This window comes from Arachis stenosperma, chromosome 2 (genome assembly GCF_014773155.1).
Source record: "Arachis stenosperma cultivar V10309 chromosome 2, arast.V10309.gnm1.PFL2, whole genome shotgun sequence".
Classification (NCBI taxonomy): Eukaryota; Viridiplantae; Streptophyta; class Magnoliopsida; order Fabales; family Fabaceae; genus Arachis; species Arachis stenosperma.
Genome location: NC_080378.1, coordinates 113,588,093 through 113,603,357, shown reverse-complemented (window position 1 = coordinate 113,603,357; position 15,265 = coordinate 113,588,093). Strand labels below are relative to the sequence as shown.

At 32.7% G+C, this 15,265-nt stretch overlaps 1 protein-coding gene across 1 annotated transcript; it reads left to right on the top strand.

Annotated features, from left to right (window-relative positions):
• The first annotated feature begins 12,258 nt into the window (after positions 1-12,258).
• LOC130963479 (uncharacterized) lies at positions 12,259-13,302 on the top strand. The gene has a single exon (XM_057889591.1). It carries the CDS (start codon positions 12,259-12,261, stop codon positions 13,300-13,302), a length of 1,044 nt encoding a protein of 347 aa, XP_057745574.1.
• The last annotated feature ends 1,963 nt before the right edge of the window (positions 13,303-15,265 follow it).

The following is a 15,265-nucleotide window of genomic DNA, read 5'->3' as shown; positions in this document are numbered from 1 at the left end:
TTCTCTCAATGGCTTTTACTGATCTCTCAAAGATTTGCCTTTTTTTTCATTGATTAAAACAAAGAAATATCGAGATCTACATGTAAACAGTCTCTCTGTAAACATAATATATGATAGAGCACAATAGCGTCGTTTGATTCATGTAGCCGACCCCACTTAGTGGGACAAGGCTTTGTTGTTGTTGTTGATTGAAATAAAGAAATATAAAATTGAAGAACAGAATTTCAATATAAAGCCATGAAGAAAAAGAAGGTATAACTAAAAAGTTATGAAGACCTAAATAGTATGCTTACTCTCATTGCTTCAATTTCTGGCCGTTTACTCTTTTATATAAGAGTAAAACTTCTAAAACTTGAGCTTGATGAGAATACCAAATCTAAATAGTAGAGCACCTTTGATTCTGTCTTCTTCTTCAAAAATCAAAGCAGAAAGGCAAAGAAGAAATGGGATTGCAGCAGAGTTTTATGGCTGATAGAGTTGACTTGGATTATGACTTAGCTGTTATTCCGTTTCTTCCTTTTTTTTAACTTCAAAGATCGAACTATTGATTATTTTTTAACTCCAAATTTTGATTGTGATCTTTGATTTAAAATAAAAAAAAAAACAACTTTCATTTTTTTCTTCTTACCCGAAAATATACAACAAAAAAGATGTTTGCTTCAACAAATTAGAGTAGATGCATAAAAATAGTAACTCAACTTCTTTGATTTACTTCTGCATCAAATCAAATTTTGATTTTTCTTTTGTCTCCAATTTTGACTTTTTTTTCTTTTTTTTTCCTTTTCAATGTTTAAGCTTGATGAACTACTTTTTCATTTTATTTGATCTTACTTCTGAACATGCTATTTAACTTGTGAAACATCTTTAAATTTTATTCTTGTTTTGAGTATGTTTTATGTCGGTTACAGGTTCCAGGAGAAGAGAGATTATTTACATTTTATTTTTTTACACAATAATCACACATTATAAAAAATTTTGGATTTTTAATCCAACCAATAATATTTTATCATCATCAAATAATTATTATTGTTCTTCTCAAACTTAACATTGTGAAATTCAAAAATATCAAATTTTTTTAGATTTTACTAGAATATAGTGACTTATGAAATTAGAAATCGTTGGATAAAATTCTTATTTGTTTAAAAAAATAAAATAAAAAATTATTGAATAAGATGAATCTATTAGTTAAAATTAATATTGAGTGAGTCTAATTTAATCCTAAAAATTAATTTATAGGATAAGAGATAATTTTACACTTATAAATTATCTAAAAATTTTATCTTTTAAAAAGTAAAATTTGTGATACACTTCATCCTTTATATCTAGAATGATCATCTGAAAGTAAACATTTACAATAGATGGTCCAATAATATATAAATTAAATAAAATTTGATACTATATTAGAATTAAAACGAAATAAACCTAACTAATTTATTTCTAAAACTTAGTTCATACGAAAAAGATATCCACACTTAAAAACTATCAAAAACTTTTTTAATTGAACTAGCTTCATGAAATATGTCAATATTAATGAATTTACATTATCATGTGAAGACAACTCTAAGTATCTTTAAGTGATGTATCAAGTTTTCTTTCATTGTATAATCCATCAAAATACTTAGTGGTTAGATAGGTTAACTTGTATTATTATAGATGCTAAAAACTCTAGTATCCATCTATATATATTTTGTCTTTTCAGTTAATTAACGTTTCCACCTAGCTAGTAGTCTATCTCCACTAGTTGTTTTAATTAATTAATTATTGAGAAAAATTAACTTTCTTTTTTGTTCATTCCTGTAATTAAGAAATTGTGTATTAGCTGATCCAGACACACACAACTCCTGAAAAGTACACTTGCGATTCAAAACAAAAAAGTAAGAATTATTAATTAACTTAAAAGTTATTATCATGTGGTTAGTTTAAGCAACTTTGTCCCCAAAAGGGTCTGAAAATACAAAAGAAAGAACCCCTCTTGTGCAATTTGCACAGCACATTGCATACAAATAGGCCCTTAATTTAATTATTTGAACACTCTTTACAAAATTGTCTGGGTAGTGTCTTCTCTAAGTAACTAAGTTGGTTTATGCTTAAACTTCTGCTAATTAATAACAACAAAATATAATTTCTCAATATTTTTTAAAAATATTATTTCTTCTAATAAATAATAAATTTAATAAAAAAACTAACCAAAATATTTTCAATTTTCTGATATTTAAAAAATTAGGTTTGATAGATTATATCATTTATTTCTTTATTTATTAATTAAAAGGGTTAACTACCAATTCAGTATTCAAAAGGTTTATCTGTTGACAAAAAAATCTTTGAAAGATGTTATCAACAAAATAGTTATGAATAATTTGAAAATACAACAAAAAGAACCAATAAATATTATAATTTTTATAAGTAACAAAAAAACTTTTATATTTAGCCAACGGTTTATTATCTATTAGCTCTAAATTTTTATGATAACATTTGAATAAATATTTAAAAAGTGCACAAAAAAATTAAGAGCAAAATTTGATCACTAAATTTTTTATTTTTTAAAAAATATAGTCATTTACAATAATTTTTTCTAAAAAAAATCACTTTACAAAAAATTATCAAATTTTAAGGATGAAAAGATCTTATTTTTTTAATCATAAATTATAAAATTTTGCATTTAAATTTGATCTCTAAAGTTATTTTTTAGAATATATATTTTATATATAGTTCTTTTTTTCGTATTTTTAAATTTTTTGGGGACTTATTTGTCATTAACGTATTTTAGAGTTTATTTTGTCAGCGGCAATGCAAACTTTTGAATACCATTTTAATAGTTTACTCATAATTAAAATAGTATATTTAACAAACATTGTTTAAAAACATTTATTGAGAGGATAAATTGACTTTTTATACCAAAAAAAATAAATAAATTAGGGATCTATTGGAATCAAGGACCCACTAGTTTCTCCCACTCGTGCGGTCAACACCTGGGGATGATTAAAAAAATTAATGCAAATTGATTATGATTACTTACAGGAATTTCAGTTTGAATAATCATGTTTTGAACTACAGGATGTCACCTGAACATGCGGCAAATTAGCTGCTAAGTACATTTAATTAATGTGCCTAAGAAACTATAGGGGAAGAAAAAGGAACTTGAAATTAATTAAAATGGGTCAAATAATGGGCCTGCACCAGATCAATCATGACATAAAAAATAAAAAAAATCACTTTTTATATATCATTTAATTTATTAATTCAGGTTAGTCAAAAAATCTATAAATCTATGGCTATATTTTATTATATCTTTTCTTTCTAAATAATTTCAAATAAACAATCTTGTTTTATTATACATAAATAATTTGCAGTAGTTATGCTTCTATTGCATGCAAGAGCCATTTTATGTTGAGCTATTATTTTCTTGTGAATGAAGTATTCATGTTGTGTTTGTTGTAAAAGTAAACAATCATATATGGACATGGCACCTTTAATTTCCTTATAATAAGGGATACTTTTAATTATTAACAGTTGCAATAACACTGATCAATATTTGACCAAAAAGGACTTTTTCAGGCGGGAAAAGATTTTGATTATATTTTCTTTTTCTTTTGAAGTTTAGATTATTTTCTTGAGCCAAACTAAAGTAATTATTAACATCACTTTAAGGTATATATTTGTTTATTAGTTGTGAAACTTTTCACTACAAAAGCAAGTCATATATTACTTCCTTTTGGTGGCATGCCATGAATCATCATTTACAATGTTTTTGTAAAGGCATAGCTTCAACCATTATATATATTCAAGCTTTTCATAATAAAAAAAAGCGTTTTTATTAAAAAATAAATAATATTCAATTTTTTTAAAAAATTTAGCTAACATGATTAGAATATAGTCAACTTTGATTTGACTATGAAACAAGTTATTTCTGTCTTACAGTAATATTAAGAAGACAATAATCTAAAATTACTTTATTTAACTTAACATTCATAATTTTATGCATGTATGTAATATTTATAATTATATATTTATTATATCTCATATTACTCAATTATTCTAAAAATAATTAAAAATATAAAATAAAATAAATAATAATTAAAAATATAAAATAAAATAATTTTAAACTCCTTTAAATTAATTGTTTAGTATAAATATAATCCAAAGAAGTAGCTAGCTAGTATAAGTTGATTTGTACTATGGTTAAATAATGAGTTTGCTTCAGATTCCGATTATGCATTTAAATAAGCATCATATTCAAGAAATTAGGTACTACCAATATTGGGATGCTATGTCAAGAGTCAAGGATCCAAGAATTAATTGAAAGGTTTCAACATTATAATAACACTAATTTATATCCGATAGTTTAATGAATTTCCCTTTATACCTAAAAGACCAATATATGACATTTCAATTACAATATAATCAAATCAGGACCAAAAAAAAAAAGTGAAAAAAGTTTTCATCAAACATGAAATACAGAATCCAAGATGAAGAAGCAATCAAATGAGTCTTCATATATATCATGCATGTTCTTCCAAGATAAATAAGTAAATAAAAAAGCAAAAGTCAAATATATAGGAAGAATATTAAAATTGGTTTAAAAATTGTAGCAAGCTGAATTTAAAATTAAGTCACTTTATGTGGTTAGTGACTTGTAGTTTTGGTGATTATTATGTATTTATGCAGTATACCAAAAGGTATGGTACTCCTATATAGTTGTATACTTTGAGTTTGAACCAAGTTATGAAAAATTCTCATATCACTCACCATACTCTCTCATTTATTTGATGTAACATTTCATGACCCAATGCAACCTCTAAATTTTTCTGTTACCATTCCTACCCTGTACACATATATAGCTAGTGCATGCCCCTCTAAATTAAAATTCGAAAAATTAAAATTTAAAACATTGTTAAATTAAAAAGCATTATTTTAATTTTAATGCTAAAATTATAAAGACATCATAATCACATAATCAATGTAACTATAGTACACGTAACTATATATATATACTTCTCCTTTAATATATAAAAAGATGTCATAAAATTATATATTTTAAATTTTAAATTAATTATCTAAATAGTTATATCTCTTATATGTATATTTTTTATGTTAAAATGTTTTTAATTTTAGAATTTCGTTAATTTTTTATAGACTTTTTAAATTATTTTATGTTGAATTTTTTTTGGGTAAAAAGAATTAAATTTTATACTTTTTGACTATACAAATTTTAATATCTTATCATAAAATTACTTATTTTAGAAGTTTAAATTAACAAGTAAAAGTATATAAATAATTATATATCTAAAATCATTAATAATAAATTTACCTAAACTTAGTTTATTTATTTATTTAATTATTTATTTGATAGTGAAAGAACGGCGCAAAAACACAAGAAAAAACTGCCCTCTTAAAACTCTAACAAATAAAATATTTCTCCTATTTGTTTTTAGGAACAACAACAAAAATGGAGGAGGGTCTAAAAAGAGATGGAAACCCGCCGGGAGACAATAAGCATGCTTTGTCAAGGCGTCGGCACTAAAATTTGCTTTTCTCAACGTATGGCTAATGTTGAACTCTCCGGTCCAGCTTGAAACTCCTTTACTGCTCAAATGATAGAGAGATGCTGCCATGAATAGGGGGAAAAATATTTTGCAGCAACCTAACCGCACAAGTAGAATCAATTTCGAGTTTAATTCAGTGAAGGCCCATGTCGCTTGCAATATTTAGCCCTAGATAAATTGCCATAACTCAGATTCTGTAATTGTCACTTTTTCTATATTCATCATAAATCCAGCAAACACCATGCCATCTAAGTTCCTAGTAATTCCTCTATAGGTACCCGAATTAAAGACTTGAAGTACTGATCCATCTTTGTTTATCGTGTTCCAACCTTCTTCTGGCGGTTTTAACCCTACCAGAACTGACTTTACTAGTCTAAGCTCCCTGATACTTCATTCGGTAAGTTCAAGAACGTCATTGCAATTCTTTGTTATTCCTTTTACTTTCGTCGTAACTTGCTAGATAGAGGGTGATCTCTCTTTTAAAGATTAACTCATTTCACTTTCTCCAGATAATGTTGCAGGTTGTGATAAAGAAGGTGGGCCATGAAGTCCCACAATTAGCGTGAGAGTCCTTGTTCAAGTTTTCTTTAAGTAAATTTAAAAGATTTTGACTAAAAAAGGAGTCTTAAGGGTTTTTGATTGAGCTGCTATTCCAAGTGTTTTGGATAAAAGGGCAATCCTTCAACACATGGAACAAACTCTTTTCAATATTCGGACATCTTGGACTATAGCCGGTAAGTCTCCTACTCTTCTTTTTTTAGCGTTTGTTATAAGTGTATTGTGATTGATAAGTCATGAGAATGCTTTTAATCTTTGAGGATCTCTTAATTGCCAACATAATTTGAAATTTTGTTCTTGATTATTGTCTTTCACATAGTATGTTTTATATGCTTATTTGATTGAAAATCTGCCTTGATAATTTGGAAGCCAACTTATTAAATCTTGTCCTATATTTCAGTATGGGGCTTTTAAAGTGCGAATCAGATCTATTACCTTCTATGGGACAAGTTAGGATAACTTATCCCAATCCCAATATCCTTCAGCAATAGCGTAGTTTCTAAGGTCTCGTTTTCTTTGTCAATATTGATCTGAATTAACGAGAGCTCACTTAGATTAGATATTCCTGGGATCCAATAATCATTTCAAATTTATGCTTTTGCCATCTCCAATTTTTCATATAAGGTTCTACTGAAACTGATGCCAAACTTTAATAATTTCCCTCCATGCATTTGAACAGTTCGTCTTCTTAATTACTTTGGGAATGAGGCTGTCTCTACATCCGTATTTGGCCTTCATGACCTTCACCCATAAAACTTCTTTGTTATAGACCAGCCCCCATGCCAACTTCATGAGGAAGAGGTTGTTGAATTCTTGTGCCTTGCGTAATTCTAGTTCACCGATATTTTTATTAGGCTTGCAAATAGTGTCCCAATTGATGAGATGTACCTTCCTCTCTTTTGAATTAGTCCCCCAAAAAAAATCTTTACAAATCCTATCAATCTAATTAAAAACATCTTTATGAATCTTGATGGTCTGCATAGAGTAACTTAGAATGGAGGAAAGAACTAATTGAATGAGGGTGCATCTTCTCGCTAGTGAAAGCATCTTTATGTTTTAGCTAGACAATTTTGCTTGCATTTTGTCCAGAATTAGCTAAAAGTATTGTCGCCCATACTTCTCGTGGATGAGAGGCACCCTTAGATACTTTACTAAGTTGCTGGTCAAGGGGATGCTTAGGTCTCTGCTGAGCTCTTCTCTAATAGTATGATTAACATTCTTAGGAAAAAAATACGCAGGACTTACTTAAGTTAACTTTTTGACCAGGTGCCTTGCAAAAAGCATCAAGCACTCCCTTTATTACTTGGACCTGGTTTGCAAAACAAAGATGAGACAAGTGAGGTCCATTCATAGATAATTTAATAGGCTTCTATTTTTTATCTTCTATTAACGAGTCAATTAATTGAAAAAGCTTTTCAATGCATAAAACAAAAGATATGGCGATATATGATCTCTCTGTCTAATTCCTCTTTCTGGCTTGAAAGTTTCTGACGACAACCCGTTCCAAAGTAAACTCCTAGAGGTGGAAGAGATGCAAAAATTGATAACTTTGATCATATTCTCTGGAATACCAATGTCTTGAAGAGTATCAATAATAAAATTTCAATTAAGATTTTTCTTACCATAAGCCCTTTTTCACTGTTCCGAGTTCTCATGGTATGAATCACCTCTTGTGCCACTAAAGATGTTGTCTGTACTAATTCTTACAGGGGTAGATGAAGCTGGCTTGGGTGTTTGAGACAATCACCTTTAAATTGGGTTTAATTATCTCTATAATAATTTGGTCACAATCTTGTAGCATATGTTACACAAATTTATAGGTTTGAATTGTGCAAAGTTCTCCGAAGAATGGACTTTTGGGGTGATAGAAATCAAAGTCTAATTGACTGTCACAATGTTCTCAGAATTCCTAAAAATCCTTTGCACCCAGTTGACTAGTGAATCAACTACGATATCCCAGGAGTGTTGATAAAACTTTGCTGGGAGACCATCACTACCGGATGCTTTTCAGCTTTCCATGCTAAACCCCGCATGCTTAATTTCCTCTTTCGTGATATTTCTACTGAGACTGGTCATATCCTCCTTGGCCATCCTAGAAAACTTACCTGTAATGGAGAAAACAAATAAAGGAGAAAAGTAATAGAGAGGTGCATAAATTTAAAAAAGGATACACCGAGCTCTTTCAACTCATTTACATCATCAACCCATCTGTCCTTATTATTTTTTAAGGACGTGACATAATTCCTTCTTCTTCTGCCATTTGTCTTTTGATAAAAATACTTGGTATTCTTATCTCTGAAGTTAATGACTTTGCAACGTAACATCTACATCCAGTAGCTTTCGTCCTAAACAATAATCATCTCATACTCCTTCTAAAGATCTTTTTGGAGTTTTTCCAAGAACATTGTTATTGAAAGAGAGATTTCAGTTGATACCCTCCAACTTGAGGAGAATTTTCTATTTTTTTCTTAAAAATATGCCTGAAAACTTCTTTATTCCAAACTATAGCCTTCTCAATAAAATTATTAATGTTGTTAACAAGTTTTTCTTGCTTGCACCGATTATTCTTCACCAAATTATTATAGTCCTCATGAAAAATCCAAGGTGTCAGGAGCTTGAATGGTCTTTCCTTTCTATTAATCTCTATCAAATTGCAGTTTAGAAGAATGGGAAGGTGGTCCATCTTCAACTTTAAGAGGTGCTTCACCCCTACCATTGAAAAATGGTCATTGAACTCCAAATTACATAAAAAACGGTCAAGCCTTCATTTTATCTTGTTTCGTTGCCATGTAAAAGGAAGACCTGCAAACCCTAGGTCTCTAATTCTACAATTTTGAATACACTCTTGAAACCTGTTCAAGTCCTAAGAGAGGTTGAAACTGCCCCTTGCTTTCTCTAAAGAGATAATAGAATTAAAATCTCCTCCGAATAACCAAGGACCTTGTGTTGTTGCTGCAATAGTTTCAAGATCATTCTATAGGCTACTGCGGATGCCTAGTTACGGGCTACCATATATGCAAGTAAAAAAACAACTATGGTTATCACTATCTCTAACTTTCATGTGGACAAGTTATCTTTGGACCTTCAAAGGTCCAATATTCCATTCTTTCTTGTTTCAAAGACACCAAATTCTACCTAAAAAACCTTTCGCTTCACTTATACACCAAGAATCTCAACCAAGTTTATAGATAATTCCCTCAATTTTACCTCCAAAAACATGAGTTTCAAGTAAAACACATAGCTTAAGATTGTAACGAGAAATCATATCTTTAATAATAAAAGAGACTCCTTTAGAGGATACCCCTACAATTCCAGATTAAAGTATTCATTATAAACAGAAAGATAATAAAGAAAAACAAACTTCCTATCCACATCAGAAATATTCCACCGTATTCGGCTTGCTATTTGTGAACTGCACCATTATAATTAGGCTTTGGGTACGACTTCCTCCAGCTGACTCCCTTGTTCAACCATAGTAATCTCTAGGTCTGGTTCAGCACTGACTTCTCCTGGGTCAGGGCGCTTATTAGCTTTCCCTTTCTTCATATCAATATTGTTCCCTTCCCCATGATGCTAAGCAATGAGATTCTTCGTAATGTTAACTACGTTATCCCCAATCTGGACAGATAGGGCACTATTTGCTTTAGCAATCTGATTGTTGAGGTATGAGAATTGCCTCCAATAATCTTGATGCTTCTTTTCTATTTCTTTCTAGTTTTTTTATTGTTGCTTGATGCTGTCCTAATTTATTGGGATACTTTGCATGATTTTTTTATGCTGGTTGGTCTATTTGCTATTCTTAGAGTTCTGTAATATATTCTTACTAATTTCAATATGTTTTTCTTTGATGATCGAAAAATGTGCTTCATTTGCTTCTATGTGTTTTTATGTGATATGTAGTTCTTTTCATTGCGGGACACATGTTTGATAGTTGTGATTTCGCTAGACTCTTTTTACAAATTCTTAGCATCCATGTTCCCTTGAGTAATTTCAACCATGTCAGGGGCTTAGTCTTCATTTTTTTAATATTTTCTTAATTTTCCTCCGCTAAAATATAGAACCTTAATTTTTGCGCATTTTCCTTATTTTCCTTTTGCAAAGCATTTGTTTTGGGTTTTCCGATCCCTTCCTTTGATTCCTTCTTGCAATTATCCAAGGGCCAAAAATATTTTTCTTAAGGGTCTTTAATGCTTTCCTGATTTGCATTCTCGTTATGAAAGTCTTGCCTATTTTGTTGCGATTCTTTAGGTGCATTTGATTTGCTTCCCTGATCTTCTGCCATAATCTTATCTTTCCCTTTTTGGTTCTTTTGCAGATCTTTCAATTTTGAATTATTCTCCCGCCTACTTGTTGATGTCTTCCCCACTGTTTAGGGTTTCGCCATCTACCGCCCCCAGGCTATGTTAGTGGTGGTGCTTAACGTCTTCTCACTACAGTTTTCTATTCTATGTCCATATCAGTTACAGTTAAAACAAATTTGATGTAAGCTTTTATAGACAACGTTAAACTCTTTCTCAAGTGCTGAAAAAGTTAGAATCAACTTTTTTCTTAGGTTAATCTTCACACAAATTCTCACAAATTTTTCACAAGAATGAATAAAGTTCAACTCATCTACTTTTAGCGTGGTGCCAATAGCTCTACCCACTTTTCATAGAAAGACCTTGTTATAGAGTTCAACAAGTAAGTTAGGTAATCTAATCCATACTGCCACTTTCTGAATATCTATCTCTTCTGGTAGAAACAGAGGTCTCCATCTTTGTACCAATAGGTAGTGATCCATTATCATCTATGGGCCTTCGAACAAAGAATGGACAAAGTCATCAGGATCGGTAAACTTTACAAGAAAGAAATTTCCAGCCAAATCCATCACTTTTATAGATCCCTTCTTCACCCATCTTCTCTGAAGCCACCTATCTAGAGCTTGAAGATTAAAAGATTTTTCCAACGGCTTTACAATCAGAGAGAGTTTCCACGGCCTATAGCACTTATCATACTCCTCGAGAGATACCTCAATCATAGGATAAAGATTGAAGGGAGCTTGATCCTCTATCAATGCCTCCATATTCAGATCCTCCGAAATATAGTCTTCTGATATCATTTCGACTATTTCTTGTAGATTCAGTTTCTCAAATCCATTTGCCACCACCATATCACGATAAGATCTCCTTGGCATCTTGTCTTTTTCCTGGCCATCTTGTTTTCTTTGTTGACTCTCACTATTGCAGATCATCTTCTTTTGATCGGAATCACCATTCTCTTTTACAATATCTTCCATATTCATTGAGCCAATTTCTCTTTATTCATTTTGACTTTCTTAATACTTGTTGACACTAAATCGTCTTCCTCTGACATCTGTTTGTCAGGGTCGGCGGAAGAGCTCAGCTCTTGTTAAATTATCCCGAAACTTAGTTTTATTCCAAAAAGAAATACTCCAATCTCACTTAAAAGGAAATTAAAGCTAATTTATTAATAATTTTTCCCTTAATTTTCACTCAGCTCCTTTGATGTGCATCATCAATCACTGTTAATAACTAATTTGAGTTGGTCAAGTAGTTTAGTTCTTCACTCGTCCGTTTAATTAAGTGTTGGGAGTTCGAATCTCACTTTGTGTAAGTACCAAACTACAAATACGTTGGTCAGGAATAAACTCTTAAATGAAACTTAAATCTACAATAGATTGTCGTTGTCTTGTCGCTGAGAGATATTGCGAGAAATATAAAAAAAATCAAACACTTTAAATGCATTTTAAATAAAAAAAAATTTATTCTCTTGCTTTTCTAAATATAAGATAAGGCATTAGATACTAATATCAATGAGCTTGATATGTAACTCATCGAACGAAACTGAATACTAAATAATCAAAGTTACCAAAATCAAACTGTTACAAAAAGGTATGTATAATAACTTGGTCATTCATTATTGCCCTAAAAACCCTAATAGATTATTCGATGTTTCCAAGTTTATTTGATGTCAATACTAGATTCAGAATTTAGAAATATCCTCTCTCTTTGTCGGTCTGCTAGGGCACAAACTCAACCCCAGTAACCACAACGAGTGTAGTGCACAACTCCGTTACTTTCAACTAAAATCGTATTTATCTAGCGCCATAGTGCAGAACAGTGTCGCCTCAGTGCTGTTGTCCCAACATTCCTGAAATATGGAAGAAACAAGGCATGAAATCGAAGAGGAAAATACAAGAACAAGATCAAATACAACAGAAGAGGAAGAAGAAGTCTTGGAATACGAAGAAGAAGACATAGAGGAAGGTGTAGAGAAATGCAATCACAGTCTAGTAGGAAAGCTGGTGACAGACAAAAACATCAACCCAACATGGGTCCAAACGGCTATGTTCAACATTTGGAGGAGGCCAGAGGGCTTTAAGATGGTAGAGATCAGGCCAAAACTTTTTCAGTTTTTCTTTCATAAGGAAATAGACATGAGAAGAGTTCTGAAAGGAAACCCATGGATGTTTCGAAATTCATGGCTACTGATCAAAAAATGGGAAAGAGGAGTAAACCCAGCAGAAATGGATTTTTCTAGAACAGAAATTAAACTTCAAATATGGAACATGCCAGAGCATTGCAAGACAACAACTCTAGGAAGAAAGATCGCTGCTAGGGTGGGAGAAGTCATGGAATGCAATGTATTCTCAGCGGGTCCAGGAAAAGGAAACTTTCTTAAAGCATCAGTCATGATAAGGATAGAGGATCCACTGAAAGAAGGCCTAAATATGGGGAGTAAGCAAGATGGTTTAACAAAGGTGGAGTTCAAATATGAAAGGCTGCCTACATTTTGCTACTTTTGTGGAAGGATCGGACATGATGTAGCAAACTGTGAGATAGCAGAAGCAGAAGAAGAGCACACCAGTGGTTCAAAAAAAGGACTAGGAGCATGGCTAAGAGCAGATATAATAGGCAATAAGGTGGAGCATTCAACAGAACAAGAGAGGCCAACCAAAATGGAAGACAAAGAAACTGAGAAAGGAACGCAACAAGGAAAAGGAGAGGTGTTGGAAAAAATGGCAAAGCTAACTATGAAGGAAAAGAGCCAGCAATGCATAGAATACAAGGAAGGAAGCAAAGTTTCAAACAGGGAGAAAGTACCACATCAAACAGCAGAGGTTGAAACCATTACCATCGAAGAGACGAATAAAGAGGCTACAGATCATGGGGAAGAAGACAAAAAAAAGGAAAGAAAGTAGATAAGGAAAAAAAAAGAACAAAAGAAGGACAATGAGAAAATAGAGGACAAGGAGGAATCTCAACTTCAGAAAAATCAAAAGAAATGGAAGAGGATGGCAAGAGAAGCACCACTAAGAATAACATGCCAGGAAACTAAAGTGCCAGAACAAAATAAAAAGAGGAAAGAAGAAGACACAGAAATGGAAGACAGGGAGATGGGAGGCAGCAGCAAACGCTACCAAGCAAGGAGCAAAAATACACAGGCAGAGGCTGCAGGGCAGCCCTGCCAAATCCCATGAAGATAATTAGTTGGAACTGCCGTGGGCTTGGGAACCCATGGGCAGTGAGAGCTTTGAACAAGCTCTTGAAACAGCAAGCTCCCAACCTCGTATTCTTAATGGAGACGAGGAGAAAGATTGACGAATTAAATCGTATCAGGAATAGAGGAAGAATGGGAAATATTGCAGGAATTGACTGTGAAGGGGATGGAAGAAGTAGAGCGGGCGGTTTGGCAGTTATGTGGGATAGCTCTATTGTTTTGAAAGTATCATCAATGTCCTTGAACCATATAGATATGAGGGTAAAAGTAGCAGAAGCTGGACAGCAGTGGAGGGTTACGGGGTTCTATGGGAATCCGGATGCAGCCAACAAGCAAAAATCATGGGATCTCTTGAGCTCGCTTGGTAAATCTCAAAACATGCCATGGTTGGTTTTTGGAGATTTTAACCAAATCCTAGAACAGAAAGAGAAGACAGGGGGACTGCCAGTTTCTTATAGCCAAATGAAAGGCTTTCAAGAGGTACTACAAATGAATCAGCTGCTAGACTTGGGGTTTGTGGGACACTCTTTTACATGGACAAACAACCGACCGGGAGAAATGAATATTCAAGAGAGACTCGACAGGGCAATCGCAACAATTGACTGGAAGGAAGCTTTCCCAGAGACAATTGTAAGACACTTGCAGAGGTACAGATCAGATCATTGTCCTCTCTTAATTGATGTAACAGGTCAAGGGAACAAAAGAAGGAGGAAGAGGCCAAATATCTTCAGATTTGAAGAAATGTGGCTTCAAAACCAAGAGTGTAAAGAAGTAATATGCAAGAGCTGGTCGGATAGTGCAGAACATTTAAAATGGAAGCTGGAAAATTGTGGAAGAAGGCTACAACAATGGGGAAAACAGAATTTTGGACAACTACCAAAGAAGATCAAAGAGAAGCAGGATTCTATAGAACATCTCACAACCCTCCCGCAATCTGAATCGACCATCATGAGGCTAAAAGAGACACAAAGAGAGTTAGACGATTTGTTGTACCAAGAAGAGATTAAGTGGGCACAAAGATCTAGAGCAACGTGGCTTAAAACGGGGGACAGAAATACTAAATACTTTCACCAGAAAGCATCACAAAGGAACAAAAGAAATCGTATAGAGAGGATCACTGATGATGCAGGAATTCTTTTTGAAGATGAGGAGAAAATAGAGGAAATTATAGTGAACTTTTATGAGGATTTGTTCAAGACCGAAGGGACAATGAAAGAAGAACAAGTTGCTGCAGTGGTGGGAGGCAGAGTCTCGCAGGAGGCTTTGAATATTTTGGAGGAGGACTTCACTCAAGAGGAAGTCAGAACAGCCTTAAAGCACATGCACCCAACTAAAGCCCCCGGACCGGATGGGATGCCGGCACTCTTCTACCAAAGAATGTGGGATATTGTGGGAGAGGAAACTTCCAAGTGGGTCCTTAACTGTCTAAATGGGGAGGGAGACTTTGAAGAGATGAACAACACCTTTTTGTGTCTAATCCCCAAAACAAAGACCCCAAAGCACACTAGAGAATATAGGCCGATATCTCTTTGCAATGTGGTTTTCAAGCTAGCAACGAAGGTCATTGCAAACAGACTAAAGCAAATTCTTCCGGGGATTGTGGGAGAGTACCAAAGCGCCTTTACTCCAGGTAGATTAATTACGGACAATGGCTTGGTGGCTTT